This window comes from Ranitomeya variabilis, chromosome 2 (genome assembly GCF_051348905.1).
Source record: "Ranitomeya variabilis isolate aRanVar5 chromosome 2, aRanVar5.hap1, whole genome shotgun sequence".
In the NCBI taxonomy this organism is placed as follows: Eukaryota; Metazoa; Chordata; class Amphibia; order Anura; family Dendrobatidae; genus Ranitomeya; species Ranitomeya variabilis.
The window spans coordinates 1,109,770,233-1,109,784,984 of NC_135233.1; the positions used below are offsets into that span (position 1 = coordinate 1,109,770,233).

The window sequence follows — 14,752 nt, forward strand, 5'->3', positions numbered from 1 at the left end:
GTGGGTGTACTGTATGTATGTGTATATATATATATATATATATATATATATATATATATATATATATATATATATATATATATATATATATATATATATATATATGTATATGTGTGTGTGTGTCTACACAGGAGGGATATCACATATACATATGGGTGTATATACATATATCATTGTGTTTTTGTATATGTACTGTATGTGTGTACACAGGACGGTACATACACACAGAGTGTGCGCCACTGTATCATGTATATATGCGAGATGTCCTTCCTCTGTATTTATATATCTGTGTGTCTGTAGATATATGTGAGTACAGACACAACGGACATCGCATTAATCACATTATATATAAACGCACACACACACGTATATGTGATGTCAGCCCTTCGTATATATATAATGTCCGTCCTGTGCACGCAGCGCCGTGCTGGCTGAGTATACGCCGTGTACACCCCCGCAGTGATGTCACCTCTTGTGTCTCCACACAGGACTGATGGCCTCGCTGTGGCGCCATTACCAGAGACTACTCTCCCTCCATCCCTGGAAGGTGCAGATCATCACTGCCGGTGAGTGACGGCTGCATGTACACAGCTCCGGCGCAGAATAATGCACGGTGTCACTGCACCCAGAACGGCCAGGCATTCCCCAGGATCCTCCTTTCTCATATCTGGCTCATAACAGGGAGTAAAAGTTTTTCCCCAGGCAGGGCCTGGGCCAGGCCGGATCAGTCTCTTATCATCGTCGTTGAACCCCCCGATCCCCCCACCCAACCTAAGACCCTCTATTATACACAATATATACAATACACTATATACACATAAACCAACATTACAGAACACAACCTACATACTCACCACCCAAGGCTCAAGTTCGATGCCTGCAAACCTTCTATTTCAGGGAACAGAAATACAAAACAAAAATCTAGGGTGTAAAGACATCAGCCCACCACCAGGATATAGGAGCGCTAACGGACTAAGGCACCCCGAAGGAGAAACCCCACCGGCACATCATTTTCAGAACCGGGGTAACATAAGCCGGGAGATGCCCGTGCGGTGTGCGAAGATCCTTCAATTTCCCCCATCTCACATTCCTGGAAGAAAGGCTGAAACCATCCCTTTCAGGAGAATACCCACAGAGGAGCCCTCTCTTTACAGAGGTTTGCCACATTAACTTTCAAAAAGGTGTTCACTAGGAACACCAGGGAGTTCACCATATTGAACCCCCCCTAGTCTCCTCGTGCAGATAGTGACCTCACGGTTCAGTCTATTCCCCCATAACATCTGGAAGAACAGACTGTAGACCCGTGTCCAGAGAGGCTCTGGCAAGACACAGACGCTGCCCAGGTAGATTATTAAGGGGAGCAAGAAGCTTTCCACAGGCCAACCCTTTCCCTCGGGGTCAAAGACCAACCCTTCCATTGGTCCACTCTTTGGGCAACACCTTTGATTCTGCCTTCCCAGTTTTTTGTGGGGTAATCACTCTGGCCAAATTCGATGCCTAGGACTTTGGCATGTTCTTGGTGTTCGGGGAGTGTGTCCGGAAGATCAAACCTGGGATCCCCGCCTCCTAGCCAGAGACTCTCACACTTGTCCTGGTTGACCACTTCTGACATCACCGCCATCGCCTCCTCTTGCGAAGAAACAAAGACAGTGACATCGTCCGCGTAGGCCACTACCCTCAGGATAGCCTCCGGCGCCAGCCCGCCCATCCTCACCCCCGCCAACAGTCCACAATCGATTTCCTGAGGAAGGCATCTATCGTAAACGCGTAAAGCTAAGAGGGCAGCCCTGGCAGACACCAGATCCTACCCCGAAAGGTAGTCCAATCCATCCGTTTACCAGAGTGAAAGTCTCAGCCCCTACGTACAAGGTCTTAAGCCAGTCCACAAACCCTCCAGGCAGACCATATCTCAAAAGAGTGGAATAGAGGTACTCGTGGTCGATCCGATCAAAGGCTTTTGCCTGATCCAGGGTCAGCAAGAACTCCTTCCCAAGACCCGCCCTGCCTTGCTCCACAACCTCTTGGACACCTAGAACAGCACTGAAAGTGCTACGGCCAGGAACGCAACAGTGCTGGGCCTACGAAAGGAGCCGCAGTGCAAACTTCACCAGCCTGTTGAAAAGTATCTTAGCCAAAACCTTCCTGTCCACATTGAGAAATGCTATGGGACGCCAACTCTCAATGCTTTACTGATCCTTACTAGTGATGAGCGAGTGTAGTCGTTGCTCGGGTGGTCTCCGAGTATTTATGACTGCTCGGAGATTCATCGCCACAATTGAATGATTTACAGCTACTAGCCTGCTTGATTACATTTGGGGATTCCCTAGCAACCAGGCAACCTCCACATGTACTCAGGCTGGCTTGTAACTGTAAATCATTCAGCTGCTGCGATTAAAACTAAATCTCCGCGCAGTCATAAATACTCGGAGACCACCCGAGCGTGCTGGGGAAAACCCGAGCAACGAGTACACTCGCTCATCACTAATCCTTACCCTTTGAGAAAATGATCAAAGCTGACCTCAATGATCTCGGCAGAGTGCCCGAGGAGAGACACTCATTAAACATCCGAGTCAAGAGGGGGACCAAGGAGTCCCTAAAGGTCCTAAAGAACTCGGATGTTAAGCCATCCGGACCTGGCGATTTTTTTTTTTTTTTTTTTTTTTGGGCCTGAGCCCATCGATCGCCAGTCTCACTGTCTCTTTTTTGATCGCTTCTGCCAAACTGCCCAGCGAGTGGTCAGCCCCTGGCTCAGGAACAGCTTCAGCCAGGAGAGCCGACATCCTGTCACGATCCAGTTCCTTCCTTCCCAAGAGGTGCGAGTAGTATGAACTGACGACCTCCAAGATCCCTGATCTGGACCTTCTCAGGGATCCCGTACTGTCAATCAGCCCGGTCACTATCTTACTATTCACTGACATCTTGCAGCTTCTGTAAGGGTCGGGCGAGTAGTACTTCCCGTAGTCCCTCTCAAAAACCAAAGATGCGTGCCTATCGTACTGACACCTCTTCAGCAAGGATTTCACACTGGAGATCTCGAGGCTACCTCCAGTCGAGTCAAGATGCTCAAGTTTCCTCCTCAGGCTCTGATACAGACGATCCCTGTTCAGGCTTCTGAGGTTCGAGAGTTGCCGAAAGAATCTCGCCACCCGATGTTTGAACATCTCCGACCACTCAGACTTAGTGTTACTTAGGCCCAGCAGCGGTACCTGGCTCTGAAGAAATTCCTCAAAGGACCGTCTTACAGCTTCTTCCTCAAGGAGTGATGAATTCAGCTTCCAATAACCTCTTCCCTTCCGTCTCTGTAACGCTCAGATAAAACATAATCAAATAGTGATCAGAGAATTCCATCTCCACAACCGATAACGGCGAGGAGATGGCCTCCTCCTTCAAATAAAATCTGTCTACCCTAGACCTGCACTGGCTACCTCTAAAAAAGGTGAAACCCGCGTGGCCTGTGTTGTGCCGGATGTGGACATCCACCAGGCGTGCCTCACTTACTATGCTATTTAGCGCGACGCAATCGTAAGCCAGCCGGTCTCCGGAATCTCCACTATCACAGGGTCTCGTGACGTTGTTGAAATCCCCACCAAAGACCACCTGCCGACTCGAAAATAAGAAAGGTTTGATCTTCATGAAGAGACATTTGCAGTCCCACTTGGACTGGGGATCGTAGATGTCAATGAGTCGAAGCTCATGTCCCCCCATGGAGACATCTAGAATCAAACATCTCCCCATTTCTAATTCGATTAATCATCTGCATTCAACCACTGCAGACTTAAAAAGGACCGCCACCCCGCTATACGGCTCTGCCGCAAGAGACCAGTAGGAGGGCCCGTGCCTCCACTCGCAGCTTGCTTTATGCATGGTTGATAGGTCAATCAACCTGGTCTCCAGCAAAAAAAATATTTGGCGTCAAGTTGGCCGAGAAAATGAAAGGCTGTGTACCTTGCCACTTCTGACTTTAAGCTGGCAACATTAATGGTTGCCAGCGTCAACGGGGTGGGTGCCGCCATCATGATTGAGCCTTTTTCTTCCCACCCCCAACAGTTTCACTCTCTTCCTCTGAAAATGATGAGTTTATCCATTCTCTCCTTATATACACTCTGGCCCTTGCCTGGTGGTCCTGAGGTAGCCCCCCCCCCCCCCCCCCCCCCGAGGGCCTTTTTTTGCCCTCTGAAAGACCCAGCAACCTCCTGTCCACAACCTCTGGCTCCGGGTCCCCATTGCCCCCCTCTGGAGGGGAGTCCTGGAGGGCCCGGAACCGGTTAGAGAGATCCACCAGAGGGGGGGCGGCTGGACCTTCCAATGGCACCTGGATCAGGGCCACGGAGTTAGAGGGGTCGCACTCCAAGGAGGAGGCTCGAGGCCCGGACCCCTCTTATCCATGGTTGTTTTCCTGTTACCCTTTTTCTTTTGCTGTGACCACTCCCCCTCTCCCTCATCCAGACTGTCACCGGATGAAGGTTCCTGGGCAGACATGGCGTCCTTTTGCTCCTCCCTTTCAAGTTTCTTGACTTCCTCGTTCAATTCGCCGTCTTTAGGATCCTCAGCTGCAAGTGAAGCACCCGGGCCAGAGTTTAGGGTCATTACTCCCTGCCCCCTGTTCCCATGGCGCTGCTCCTGCCGCCTGATATTGGATGGCGGCAGCCTGCTCCTCACCGGTTCCCTGCCTCTTCCGCCTCTGCTGGTCCCTTCACCGGCGAGATTAGTCCCGGCTTTCGCCTGTCCCGCACTCGCCGCTTTCAGGACTACATTGGCGAAGGAACGCGGACAGCGACTGAACGGGTGACAGAGGTCACCACACAAGTTACACCTAATCCTGCCACAGGTAGCAGCGAGATGGCCGAGGTCCCCACACAGTGCACATTTCCGGGTGGTACACTGCGCACTGAAGTGTGTGGGGCTGCCGCACCTGTGACAGACCTTAGGCTGCCCCCGGTAGAAAATCAAGATCCTGTCCCTCCCCAAAAATGTTGAGGAAGGGATATGGGTAACGGTGTTTCCTGAAACCTTCAATTTCACCATGAAGGTCCAGGCCTCTGACCAGATACCATGGTCTTCGAGGGTCTTTTCAGGAATACCGACGATGTCGCCGTATCGTCCAACCCAGGTGGAGATGTCCACACAGGAAAGTGACTCGTTACTGGTCAAAACGGTCACCTTCCTGACTGAGTTCTGGCGGGATATCGCAACAGGAAAGAAACCCTGCCATTCGGGGCGACCCCTAGCCAGCTCATGGCGTGACCAGAAAAGCTCAAGGCCCTCCAGTCTCACGAAGCTGACATCGAAGTAGGAGGTCCCATAGGGATGGATCAAGGCGTAGATGTCATATGCCACAAAGCCCAACCCCAGCAGGAGCTCAGCAACCTTCGACCGATCAGGACAGGCATCCTTGCTTACCCACTGGAGATGGGCCACGTTCCTACGGTTACTCCTCTGCCCTGGTGTCGGCAGAGACCAGACAGTCTCTGCCCCTCTGTCTCGGAAGGCGGAAAGACCGTGTCTCTCTATCCAGAAAGACAGATCAACCTCCCTCCCCTCTACATTGATAGAACTCTCCCCTTTCCTCAGGGCGTCCAAGAAGCGCTGATGCAAGTCACCATCCTCAGGGTCACCAGACAAGGGCGCACTACTACCCCCAGCAGTGACAGCTCCTGAATAGCTTGGGGCTGAAGACCCCGCCACCGCTGGGGAGGCAGTGGGACCACTACCTACTTCCCCTCCACCAACACCAGTGCTGCTCTCCTCATTCACTCCCAGTGTTCCCCGCAGATAATTTAGCTTTTTCTGTATATTCTTGGCACTCTATCGCAGCTGCGTGCCTCTTCTCTGTTGAGGCGCACTGCACTCCTGTCGCAACAGTGCGCCCCCCTTTTGCCGCTCACTCCTCAGCCCTGCCCCCCACAGCCCCGGCGTCGGCCGGCTCAGCCGTAGTGAGCAGGGATGGAGTCTGCCCACACCATCCCCCTTTTGCAAAGGCTTGGACCTCTCCTCGCCCTCCCCGGCCCCGGTGATAAACGGCTTAGCCGCAGAGGGCAGGGAGGGAAACTCCTCGGGGTCCCCTATGTCCGGCGCCGTGAGTACCTCCACAGCCTCGCCCCCTGCACTGTTCCCTGCACAGATGGCATCACCGCCGGACGTCCTCCTCCTCTCCCCACCTTGTCTATGCCCCGGACCCACTGCAGAGCCCGTGCCTTTAGGTTTGGTGGGGTTTACACAGGAGGTGGTAGGTGTAACATCAGCCATAGGTACATATTTGTAACTCACCACCTCCCGTGCGGTCTCCTTCGTCGCCTTCTTCCTCTTCTTGGTTTCCTCTGCTGGCTCATCCTCACCAAAGGAAAAGCGGTCCAGGTTCACTGGAGACTCCAGCTCTCGGATCTCCTCTAGCAGACCGCCCTCCTCCTCTTCCTCCGCTGACACTCCAGCCTGTGCTGTCGGAGTCCTCTGCCGTGCCGGGAGGCCGCTCCCCTGTTGTCGGCTCTGCGACTCACTCTCCCGGCTGGTTCCAGCTTGTAGGACTCCAGTCACAGCCACGTCGTCGTCCTCCTCCTCCTCGTCGCTTAGGGCGCCGGCTGGCGGCTCTCCTGAGGTATTTAACCCCTTCATTTCTGAGAACCGCCGCTGGTTCTTAAACCTCTCCAGGAAGGGACCTGCGCTTTTCTCAATCCCCTCCCGGAGGAGCACTAACCGGGCCACCTCATCTCTGAGGGCTCTGAACCTCTGGGAGGTCGCGGGTTTCTCTTTGTTAGAGGCTCGGGTGTTCAGGATCCGAGCCTCCCGAAGCTTCTCCTTCAGCCCGGTCAGTGCTTTGCCGGCGTCCTCGTACTCACGTAGCATGGCGACCACTCGGGAGGAGAAGGTACTCGTGGACTCGCCGGAACTCCTCTCCCCCCAGGATGTTCCTGGGCTCTCCTTCCTGGGGCCTGGGGTGCCCCTGTCTCCCTCTCTGGGTGGACAATGAGCCGTCTCAGGGTTGGCGTAGGTGGGTATGGTTCTTCTCACCCATCCCGACCTCCTCAGTCCCTCTTGGGCCGGTTGCTGCTGCTGCTCTCTGTGCCCCGCCGGCACAGACCGGGGAACAGAAGCCTGGGAAGCCATGCCGGCCTCCCAGGAAGCCTGCTTCTCCCTGGGGAGAAGAGAGGCCGACTCTGGGCCTCCTCCTGGATGTGCTGGAGCTCACAAGGCAGGTGCTGCTCCTAGCAGGGTGTGACTGATTGTGGGCACCTGTCCTCCAGTCACCTCCCCAGTAATGGTTGATAACAGGGAGTAATAGATTGTAGTCTCCTGTCCTACAGTCATCTCTGCAGTGATGGCTGATAACGGAGCATCATCTGCAGGAGTCTTGTGGCTGCAGTCTCTCTGGTCACCAGGAGATGGCAGCAGAGGATTCTGCTTCCCGTGTCTCTGGTTCAGATTATGTATTGGCATATACACTGTTCCTATGAATATAGCTAGAATATTATAGCTCATACAGCGGGGTTTAATAAGTATTGAACTCATCACCAGTATTCTCAGTAAATCTGTTTGTAAATGGGCTATTGACATGAAATTCTCCCCAGATGTCGGTAGCGACCTATTCAATCCACACAGGACAGAAATCACCATAATGTCCATAAATTATGTGTAATAATGAGAAGTGAGACTGGGAAAAGTATTAAACACATGAAGAAAGAGAGGAGCAAAAAGCCCTTGGAAAGGCCCGACACCGTCTGAGATCTATCAGTAATTGGGAAGCAATCCTGCTAATATCAGCTGGGTCACCTGATGGCCAATAAAAAGGCGTCTCATTACCATGGGGCCACACAGGAAACATCTAATGATGAGTAAAACCGGTGAGCTATCTCAAGACCTTCACAACCGTTTTGTTGAAAAACATCCTGATGGCACTGGTTACAGAATAATATCTAAACTACTGAAGGCTCCAGTGCCACGGCCAGGTGCTCCCTGCAAGATTTCTCCATAAACCGGCCACGGCCAGGTGCTCCCTGCAAGATTTCTCCATACACCAGCCACGGCCAGGTGCTCCCTGCAAGATCTCTCCATAAACCGTCCACAACCAGGCGCTCCCCGCAAGATTTCTCCATTAATCGGCCACAACCAGGTGCTCCTTGCAAGATTTCTCCATAAACCGGCCACGGCCAGGTGCTCCCTGCAAGATTTCACCATAAACCGGCCAGGTGCTCCCCGCAAGATTTCTCCATAAACCGGCCACAGCCAGGTGCTCCCCCGCAAGATTTCTCCGTAAACCGGCCACGGCCAGGTGCTCCCCGCAAGATTTCTCCATAAACCGGCCACAGCCAGGTGCTCCCTGCAAGATTCCTCCATAAACCGTCCACAACCAGGCGCTCCCCGCAAGATTTCTCCATTAATCGGCCACAACCAGGTGCTCCTTGCAAGATTTCTCCATAAACCGGCCACGGCCAGGTGCTCCCTGCAAGATTTCACCATAAACCGGCCAGGTGCTCCCCGCAAGATTTCTCCATAAACCGGCCACAGCCAGGTGCTCCCCCGCAAGATTTCTCCGTAAACCGGCCACGGCCAGGTGCTCCCCGCAAGATTTCTCCATAAACCGGCCACAGCCAGGTGCTCCCCCGCAAGATTTCTCCATACACCGGCCACGGCCAGGTGCTCCCTGCAAGATTTCTCCATAAACCGGCCACAGCCAGGTGCTCCCCCGCAAGATTTCTCCATACACCGGCCACGGCCAGGTGCTCCCTGCAAGATTTCTCCATAAACCGGCCACAGCCAGGTGCTCCCCGCAAGATTTCTCCATAAACCGGCCACGGGCAGGTGCTCCCTGCAAGATTTCTCCATAAACCGGCCACGGCCAGGTGCTCCCCGCAAGATTTCTCCATAAACCGGCCACGATCAGGTGCTGCCTGCAAGATTTCTCCATTACCCGGCCACAACCAGGAGCTCCCTGCAAGATTTCTCCATAAACCGGCCACGGGCAGGTGCCCCTGCAAGATTTCTTCATAAACCGGCCACGGCCAGGTGCTCCCCGCAAGATTTCTCCATAAACCGGCCACGATCAGGTGTAGCCTGCAAGATTTCTCCATTAACCGGCCACAACCAGGCGCTCCCTGCAAGATTTCTCCATTAACCGGCCACAACCAGGTGCTCCCTGCAAGATTCCTCCATAAACCGGCCACAGCCAGGTGCTCCCCGCAAGATTTCTCCATAAACCGGCCACGATCAGGTGCTCCCTGCAAGATTTCTCCATAAACCGGCCACGGCCAGGTGCTCCCTGCAAGATCTCTCCATAAACCGGCCACGATCAGGTGCTCCCTGCAAGATTTCTCCATTAACCGGCCACAACCAGGCACTCCCTGCAAGATTTCTCCATAAACCGGCCACGGCCAGGTGCTCCCCGCAAGATTTCTCCATAAACCGGCCACGATCAGGTGCTCCCTGCAAGATTTCTCCATTAACTGGCCATGGCCAGGTGCTCCCTGCAAGATTTCACCATAAACCGACCAAGGCCAGGTGCTCCCCGCAAGATTTCTCCATAAACCGGCCACGGCCAGGTGCTCTCCGCAAGATTTCACCATAAACGGCCACAACCAGGTGCTCCCCACAAGATTTCTCCATAAACCGGCCACGACCATGTTCAAGTGCGTTTATAGTTTGCTCAACAAAATTTAGACAATCCTGGGAACTACTGATAGAATCTCGTATAGTCAGATGAGACCAACATTGAACTCTGGATGCCATACTACACACCATGTTTGGAGGCCAAAAGCACTGCATATCACCCCAAAAACACCATACCAACAGTGAAGTGTGGAGGAGGGAACATCATGGTATGGGGCTGTTTTTCAGCCTACGGCACTGGCAATATTCATACAATTGATGGAAGGATGAATGGACAAATGTACTGAGACATTCTGGATAAACATCTGCTGCCTTCAACCAGGATGATGAAGATTAAACAAGGCTGGACATTTCAGAAAGACAATGCCTGAGGAAACTCTCAATTGATGTCACAATAGCTTCTAGAATGTCCGGTGTTGTGAATTCTGCTCTTGGGCTCTCTCCGGTGGTTGTTGGTGGTAGTGCAGTTGTCTTGGGGTTGTAATCTAGGGCAGGTGTTTCTGCTGATTGCAGCTCTACTAGGTATTTAGGTGTGCAGGATCCATGAGTCCTTGCCAGTTGTCCATTGTTCTTGGAGGGATTGCTTCTCTCTGGTTCCTCATGCCCTGCTGCCAATTCAGCTAAGATAAGTGTCTGGTTTTTGTCTCTGTGCACACATGCAGTGTGCTTTGCAATTCAGTGCAATTCATTGTGTTTTTGTCCAGCTTAGACTTTGTTTGGATTTTTCAGTCATGCTGGATTCTCAGGAAATGCAGATATACTTTCTATGTCTTTAGTTAGATGTGGAATATTTGTATTATCTGCTGTGGATATTTTTAGGATTTTAATACTGACCGCTTAGAATTCTGTCCTATCCTTTTCTATTTAGCTAGAAGTGCCTCTTTTGCTAAATCCTGTTTTTCTGCCTGCGTGTGTCTTTCCTCTTATACTCACAGTCAATATTTGTGGGGGGCTGCCTATCCTTTGGGGTTCTGCTCTGAGGCAAGATAGAATTCCCATTTCCATCTATAGGGGTATTTAGTCCTCCGGCTGTGTCGAGGTGTCTAGGACGTGTTAGGTACACCCCACGGCTACTTCTAGTTGCGGTGTCAGTTTAGGGTTTGCGGTCAGTACAGGTACCACCTACTCCTGAGAAAGTCTGTCATGCGGCTCCAAGGTCACCAGATCATAACAGTCCGGGTCAATCACTGGACCTGAATCAAATAGAAAATGTATGTTAGGAACTAAAACTCAGAGTCTATAGTAGAAGCCACAAAAGCTCCAGGATGTGACGAGTGTTTGTGTGGAAGAATGGGCCAAAATCCCACTTGAGCAATGTCTGCGACTTGTTTCTCCATACAGGGGATGTCTTGAGGCTTCATCACCAACAAAGGCTTTTGAATTAAGTAATAATTATATAACAGTACGTGTGGTCAGCACTTGTTCCCGGTGTCATTTCTCATTATTAAACATGATTTATGGACATCTCTGGTGATTTTTGTCCTGGGTGGATTGGACGGGTTGTTAACAACATCTGGGGAGAATTTCATGTCAATAACAGCTTTACAAATAGATTTACTTAAGTATTGAACACATCACCAATTGTCTATTTCACCCGCTGTAAATTTCGGCGCTGCACAGAGTTTGTCATCGTCACTGACCCAGGAGCTCACCCTCCGGATATCTGTGTCCTGGACCCGCGGTTTCTGCCCCTCATAGACTGATGGCCTCCAGTGTGAAATAGGCTGATGGGGCAGCGGGCAGTTACAGGAATTTCTCACAAATGTGCTGACACTTGTAGTTCTTCTGTGGAGATCAGGGTCACCCACCTGACCCTGTGCCTCATCCATCAAAACCATAGCAGCCAATCGGCCCAGCTTTTATTTTACAACAGCAGCCTATCAGGGCCCATCTTCAATTATACCACCATAGCAGCCAATCAGGGCTCGGCTTTTGGTTCTTCCATTGTTCTAGTAAAGTGAAAGCTGACTCTTGGTTTCCATGAGTGATGAGGATCGCTCTACTGTAGGACGTTCTGGTGAACGAGGCCCTTTCTGATTTAACCCTTTCAATTGTGCTTGTTATGAATGGTTCAGTCTAGTGAGATTTACTGTAAATTCACCGGAGATGCTGAAAAGGCCAAGTCCCCAATTCAGCCAAGTCTTTAGCAAAAAAACTGGCAGAAACTGACTGATAAAAGCGCTTCTCACAAAATTAGAATATCATTAAAAAGTGAATTTATTTCAGTTCTTCAATACAAAAAGTGAATCTCATATATAGAGTCATTACGCACAGAGTGATCTATTTCACGTCTTTATTTCTGTTAATGTTGATGATTATGGCATACAGCCAATGAAAACCCAAAACTCATTATCTCAGTAAATTAGAATAGTTAACAAATAACACCTGTAAAGGCTTCCTATATGTTGATAAAGGTCCCTTAGTCAGTTTCAGTAGCTCCACAATCATGGGGAAGACTGCTGACTTGACAGATGTCCAGACGACAGTCACTGACACTCCACAAGGAGGGGAAGACATTAAAGGTCATTGCTAAAGAAGCCGGCTGTTCACAGAGTGCTGTATCCAAGCATAATAATGGAAGGTTGAGTGGAAGGAATAAGTGTGGTAGAAAAAGGTGCACAGGTAACCGGGATAACCGTAACCGCAGCCTTGAAAGGATTAAGAAAAGGCCATTAAAAAATTTTGGGAGATTCACAAGGAGTGGACTGCTGCTGGAGTCATTGCTTTAAGAGCCACCACACACAGAGGTATCAAGGACATGGGCTACAAGTGTCTCATTCCTTGTGTCAGCCACTCATGACCAATAAACAACGCCACAAGCATCTTACCTGGGCCAAGGAGAAAAAGAACTGGACTGCTGTCAGTGGTCCAAGATGTTGTTTTCAGATGAAAGTACGGTAAATTTTGCATTTCATTTGGAAATCAAGGTCCCAGAGTCTGGAGGAAGAGTAGAGAGGCTACAATCCAAGCTGGAGGTCTGGAGTAAGTCTCCACAATCAGTGATGGTTTGGGGAGCCATGTCATCTGCTGGTGTAGGTTCACTGTGTTTTATCAAGACCAAAGTCAGCGCAGCCGTCTACCAGGAAATTTTACAGCACTTCATTCTTCCCTTTGCTGACAAGCTTTTTGGAGATGGAAATGTCATTCTCCAGCAGGACTTGGCCCCTGTCCACACTGCCAAAAGTACCAATACCTGGTTTTCAAACAATAGTATCACTGTGCTTTATTGGCCAGCAAACTCGCCTGACCATAACCCCATAGAGACTCTATGGGATATTGTCAAGAGGAAGATGAGACACCAGACCCAACAATGCAGACAAGCTGAAGGCTGCTATTAAAGCAACCTGGACTTCCATAACACCTCAGCAGTGTGTAGTGCAGCAGTAGCACCCTGTGCAGTGATGAGGCAGAGGCCCAGCAAAGTTCAGGGCAAAACGTCTCTTTAGTGTTCAACTCAAAAAACACAGCACACGATATCCTCCGGATCTCAGCCGGGAAACCGGACAGTTCCCCTTCCAGTTCTCAGCCGGGCACATATCCTTTGGATTACAGTCACTAAACACGCCAGTCCACCTCTAACCGCTTGCCGTGGGCGACTGCACCGCCGTGTTAATGTTTCTTTACTCACAGCAATACACAGTACATGATATCCTCCGGATCGCAGCCCGGAACCATATCCTCCAGTTTAGTCACTAAACATGCCAGTCCACCTCTGACCGGTTGCCTTGGGTGACTTCACCGTTGTATACTCTGTGGGTGCCAGGCCTTCCAGCCGCCTTGGCTCCGCTTGCCTGTGTTGACACACAGATGGAGCTCTTCAAAGCTTTCTGCTCTGTACTCCTCCAAACACCAGACTGACACTGACACTGAACTTAACACACCCAAATCCTATATTGCAGAGGTTTTTAACTTGAATCTGTGGCCTTCAGCCACATGAAAAATCCGGCTCGGAATGAAATAGACTGCACGACTACCATCCTGCAGTCTGTTTCAAAACACAAAATCCCATAACAGGTTTTCCCTAAATCTGCCTTGGACAACCAGCATGTCCAAACCTATACTCACTTTAGTCTGCATTGCAATGCCTATGACTGCAATGCACTGTCATGGCCTCAATACGCCTCAGTGCGCATCCTGGGGGAACATACAGTGACCCTCACATGTAATACTAGTCACTGCCTCACAAGTGCCAGAGGCTGATCGCCTCCATGCCACGCCACATTGATGCAGTAATTGATGCACAAGGAGCCCCGACCAAGTATTGAGTGCATTTACTGAACATGCATTTCAGTAGGCCAACATTTCGGATTTTACAATCATTTGTCAAGCTGGTGTTATAAAGTATTCTAATTTACTGAGATAATGAGTTTTGGGTCTTCATTGGCTGTATGCCATAATCATCAACATTAACAGAAATAAACATGTGAAATAGATCACTCTGTGTGTAATGACTCTATATAATATATGAGATTCACTTTTTGTATTGAAGAGCTGAATTAAATTCACTTTTTGATGGTATTCTAATTTAGTGAGAGCACTTGTAAATACTTTACAAAGGCAGAAAATATTTGTACGGAGTTGATGTAAGCAGGAGGAATCGTCACTAATAAATGTCATCTGTGGTAAAGGCTATGCGATGGCCATCCAACAACGGATAAGTCACCTGCGAACTCTGTGCCAATATGAAAAGATGGCAGCGGCGGCCGACTGCATCCATCGGACCTCGACAATATGACCATGAACAGCAGACCGTGACAATAGGACCGCATTGAGATCGTCACATGGAGATCGTCAGTGTCAGGCCTACAATGGGGAGAAGACGTTTCAAAATCATGGATAATTCTGAAAAATTCTGGTACAATTTTAAAATAATCCAGGGCCGGTCTCTCCTAGTCAGAGCCTCCCAAAGTGCTCCAAAAATTGAGGAGTGTGCTGCTCAGCAGTGTGGTGGCCCGCACAGAAATGAATAGAGGGAGCCCCATGTGCCACTTCCTCATTACTGTGTGTGATGGGCCCCCGGGACCACATCTGTCCACATTCGTGGCTTATCCTGTGGATAGGCTGTACTCCTACCAGATGGGGCACCCACAGTGACACCACTTGGACGTTCTCCTCTTCTAACCTTGGAGCTCACACTGAAGATGTACAAATGTGA

General features: G+C 50.4%; 1 protein-coding gene across 2 annotated transcripts in view; it reads left to right on the forward strand.

Annotated features, from left to right (window-relative positions):
* Window positions 1–14,752, forward strand: part of MPV17 (mitochondrial inner membrane protein MPV17) — a 30,273-nt gene that overhangs the window by 5,412 nt on the left and 10,109 nt on the right. For both annotated transcript variants that reach the window (XM_077291952.1, XM_077291953.1), the window contains exon 2: window positions 489–566. In XM_077291952.1, the coding sequence (XP_077148067.1) occupies window positions 494–566 (73 nt within the window). In that variant the 5' untranslated portion in view covers window positions 489–493. The remainder of the gene's footprint in view (window positions 1–488; window positions 567–14,752) is intronic.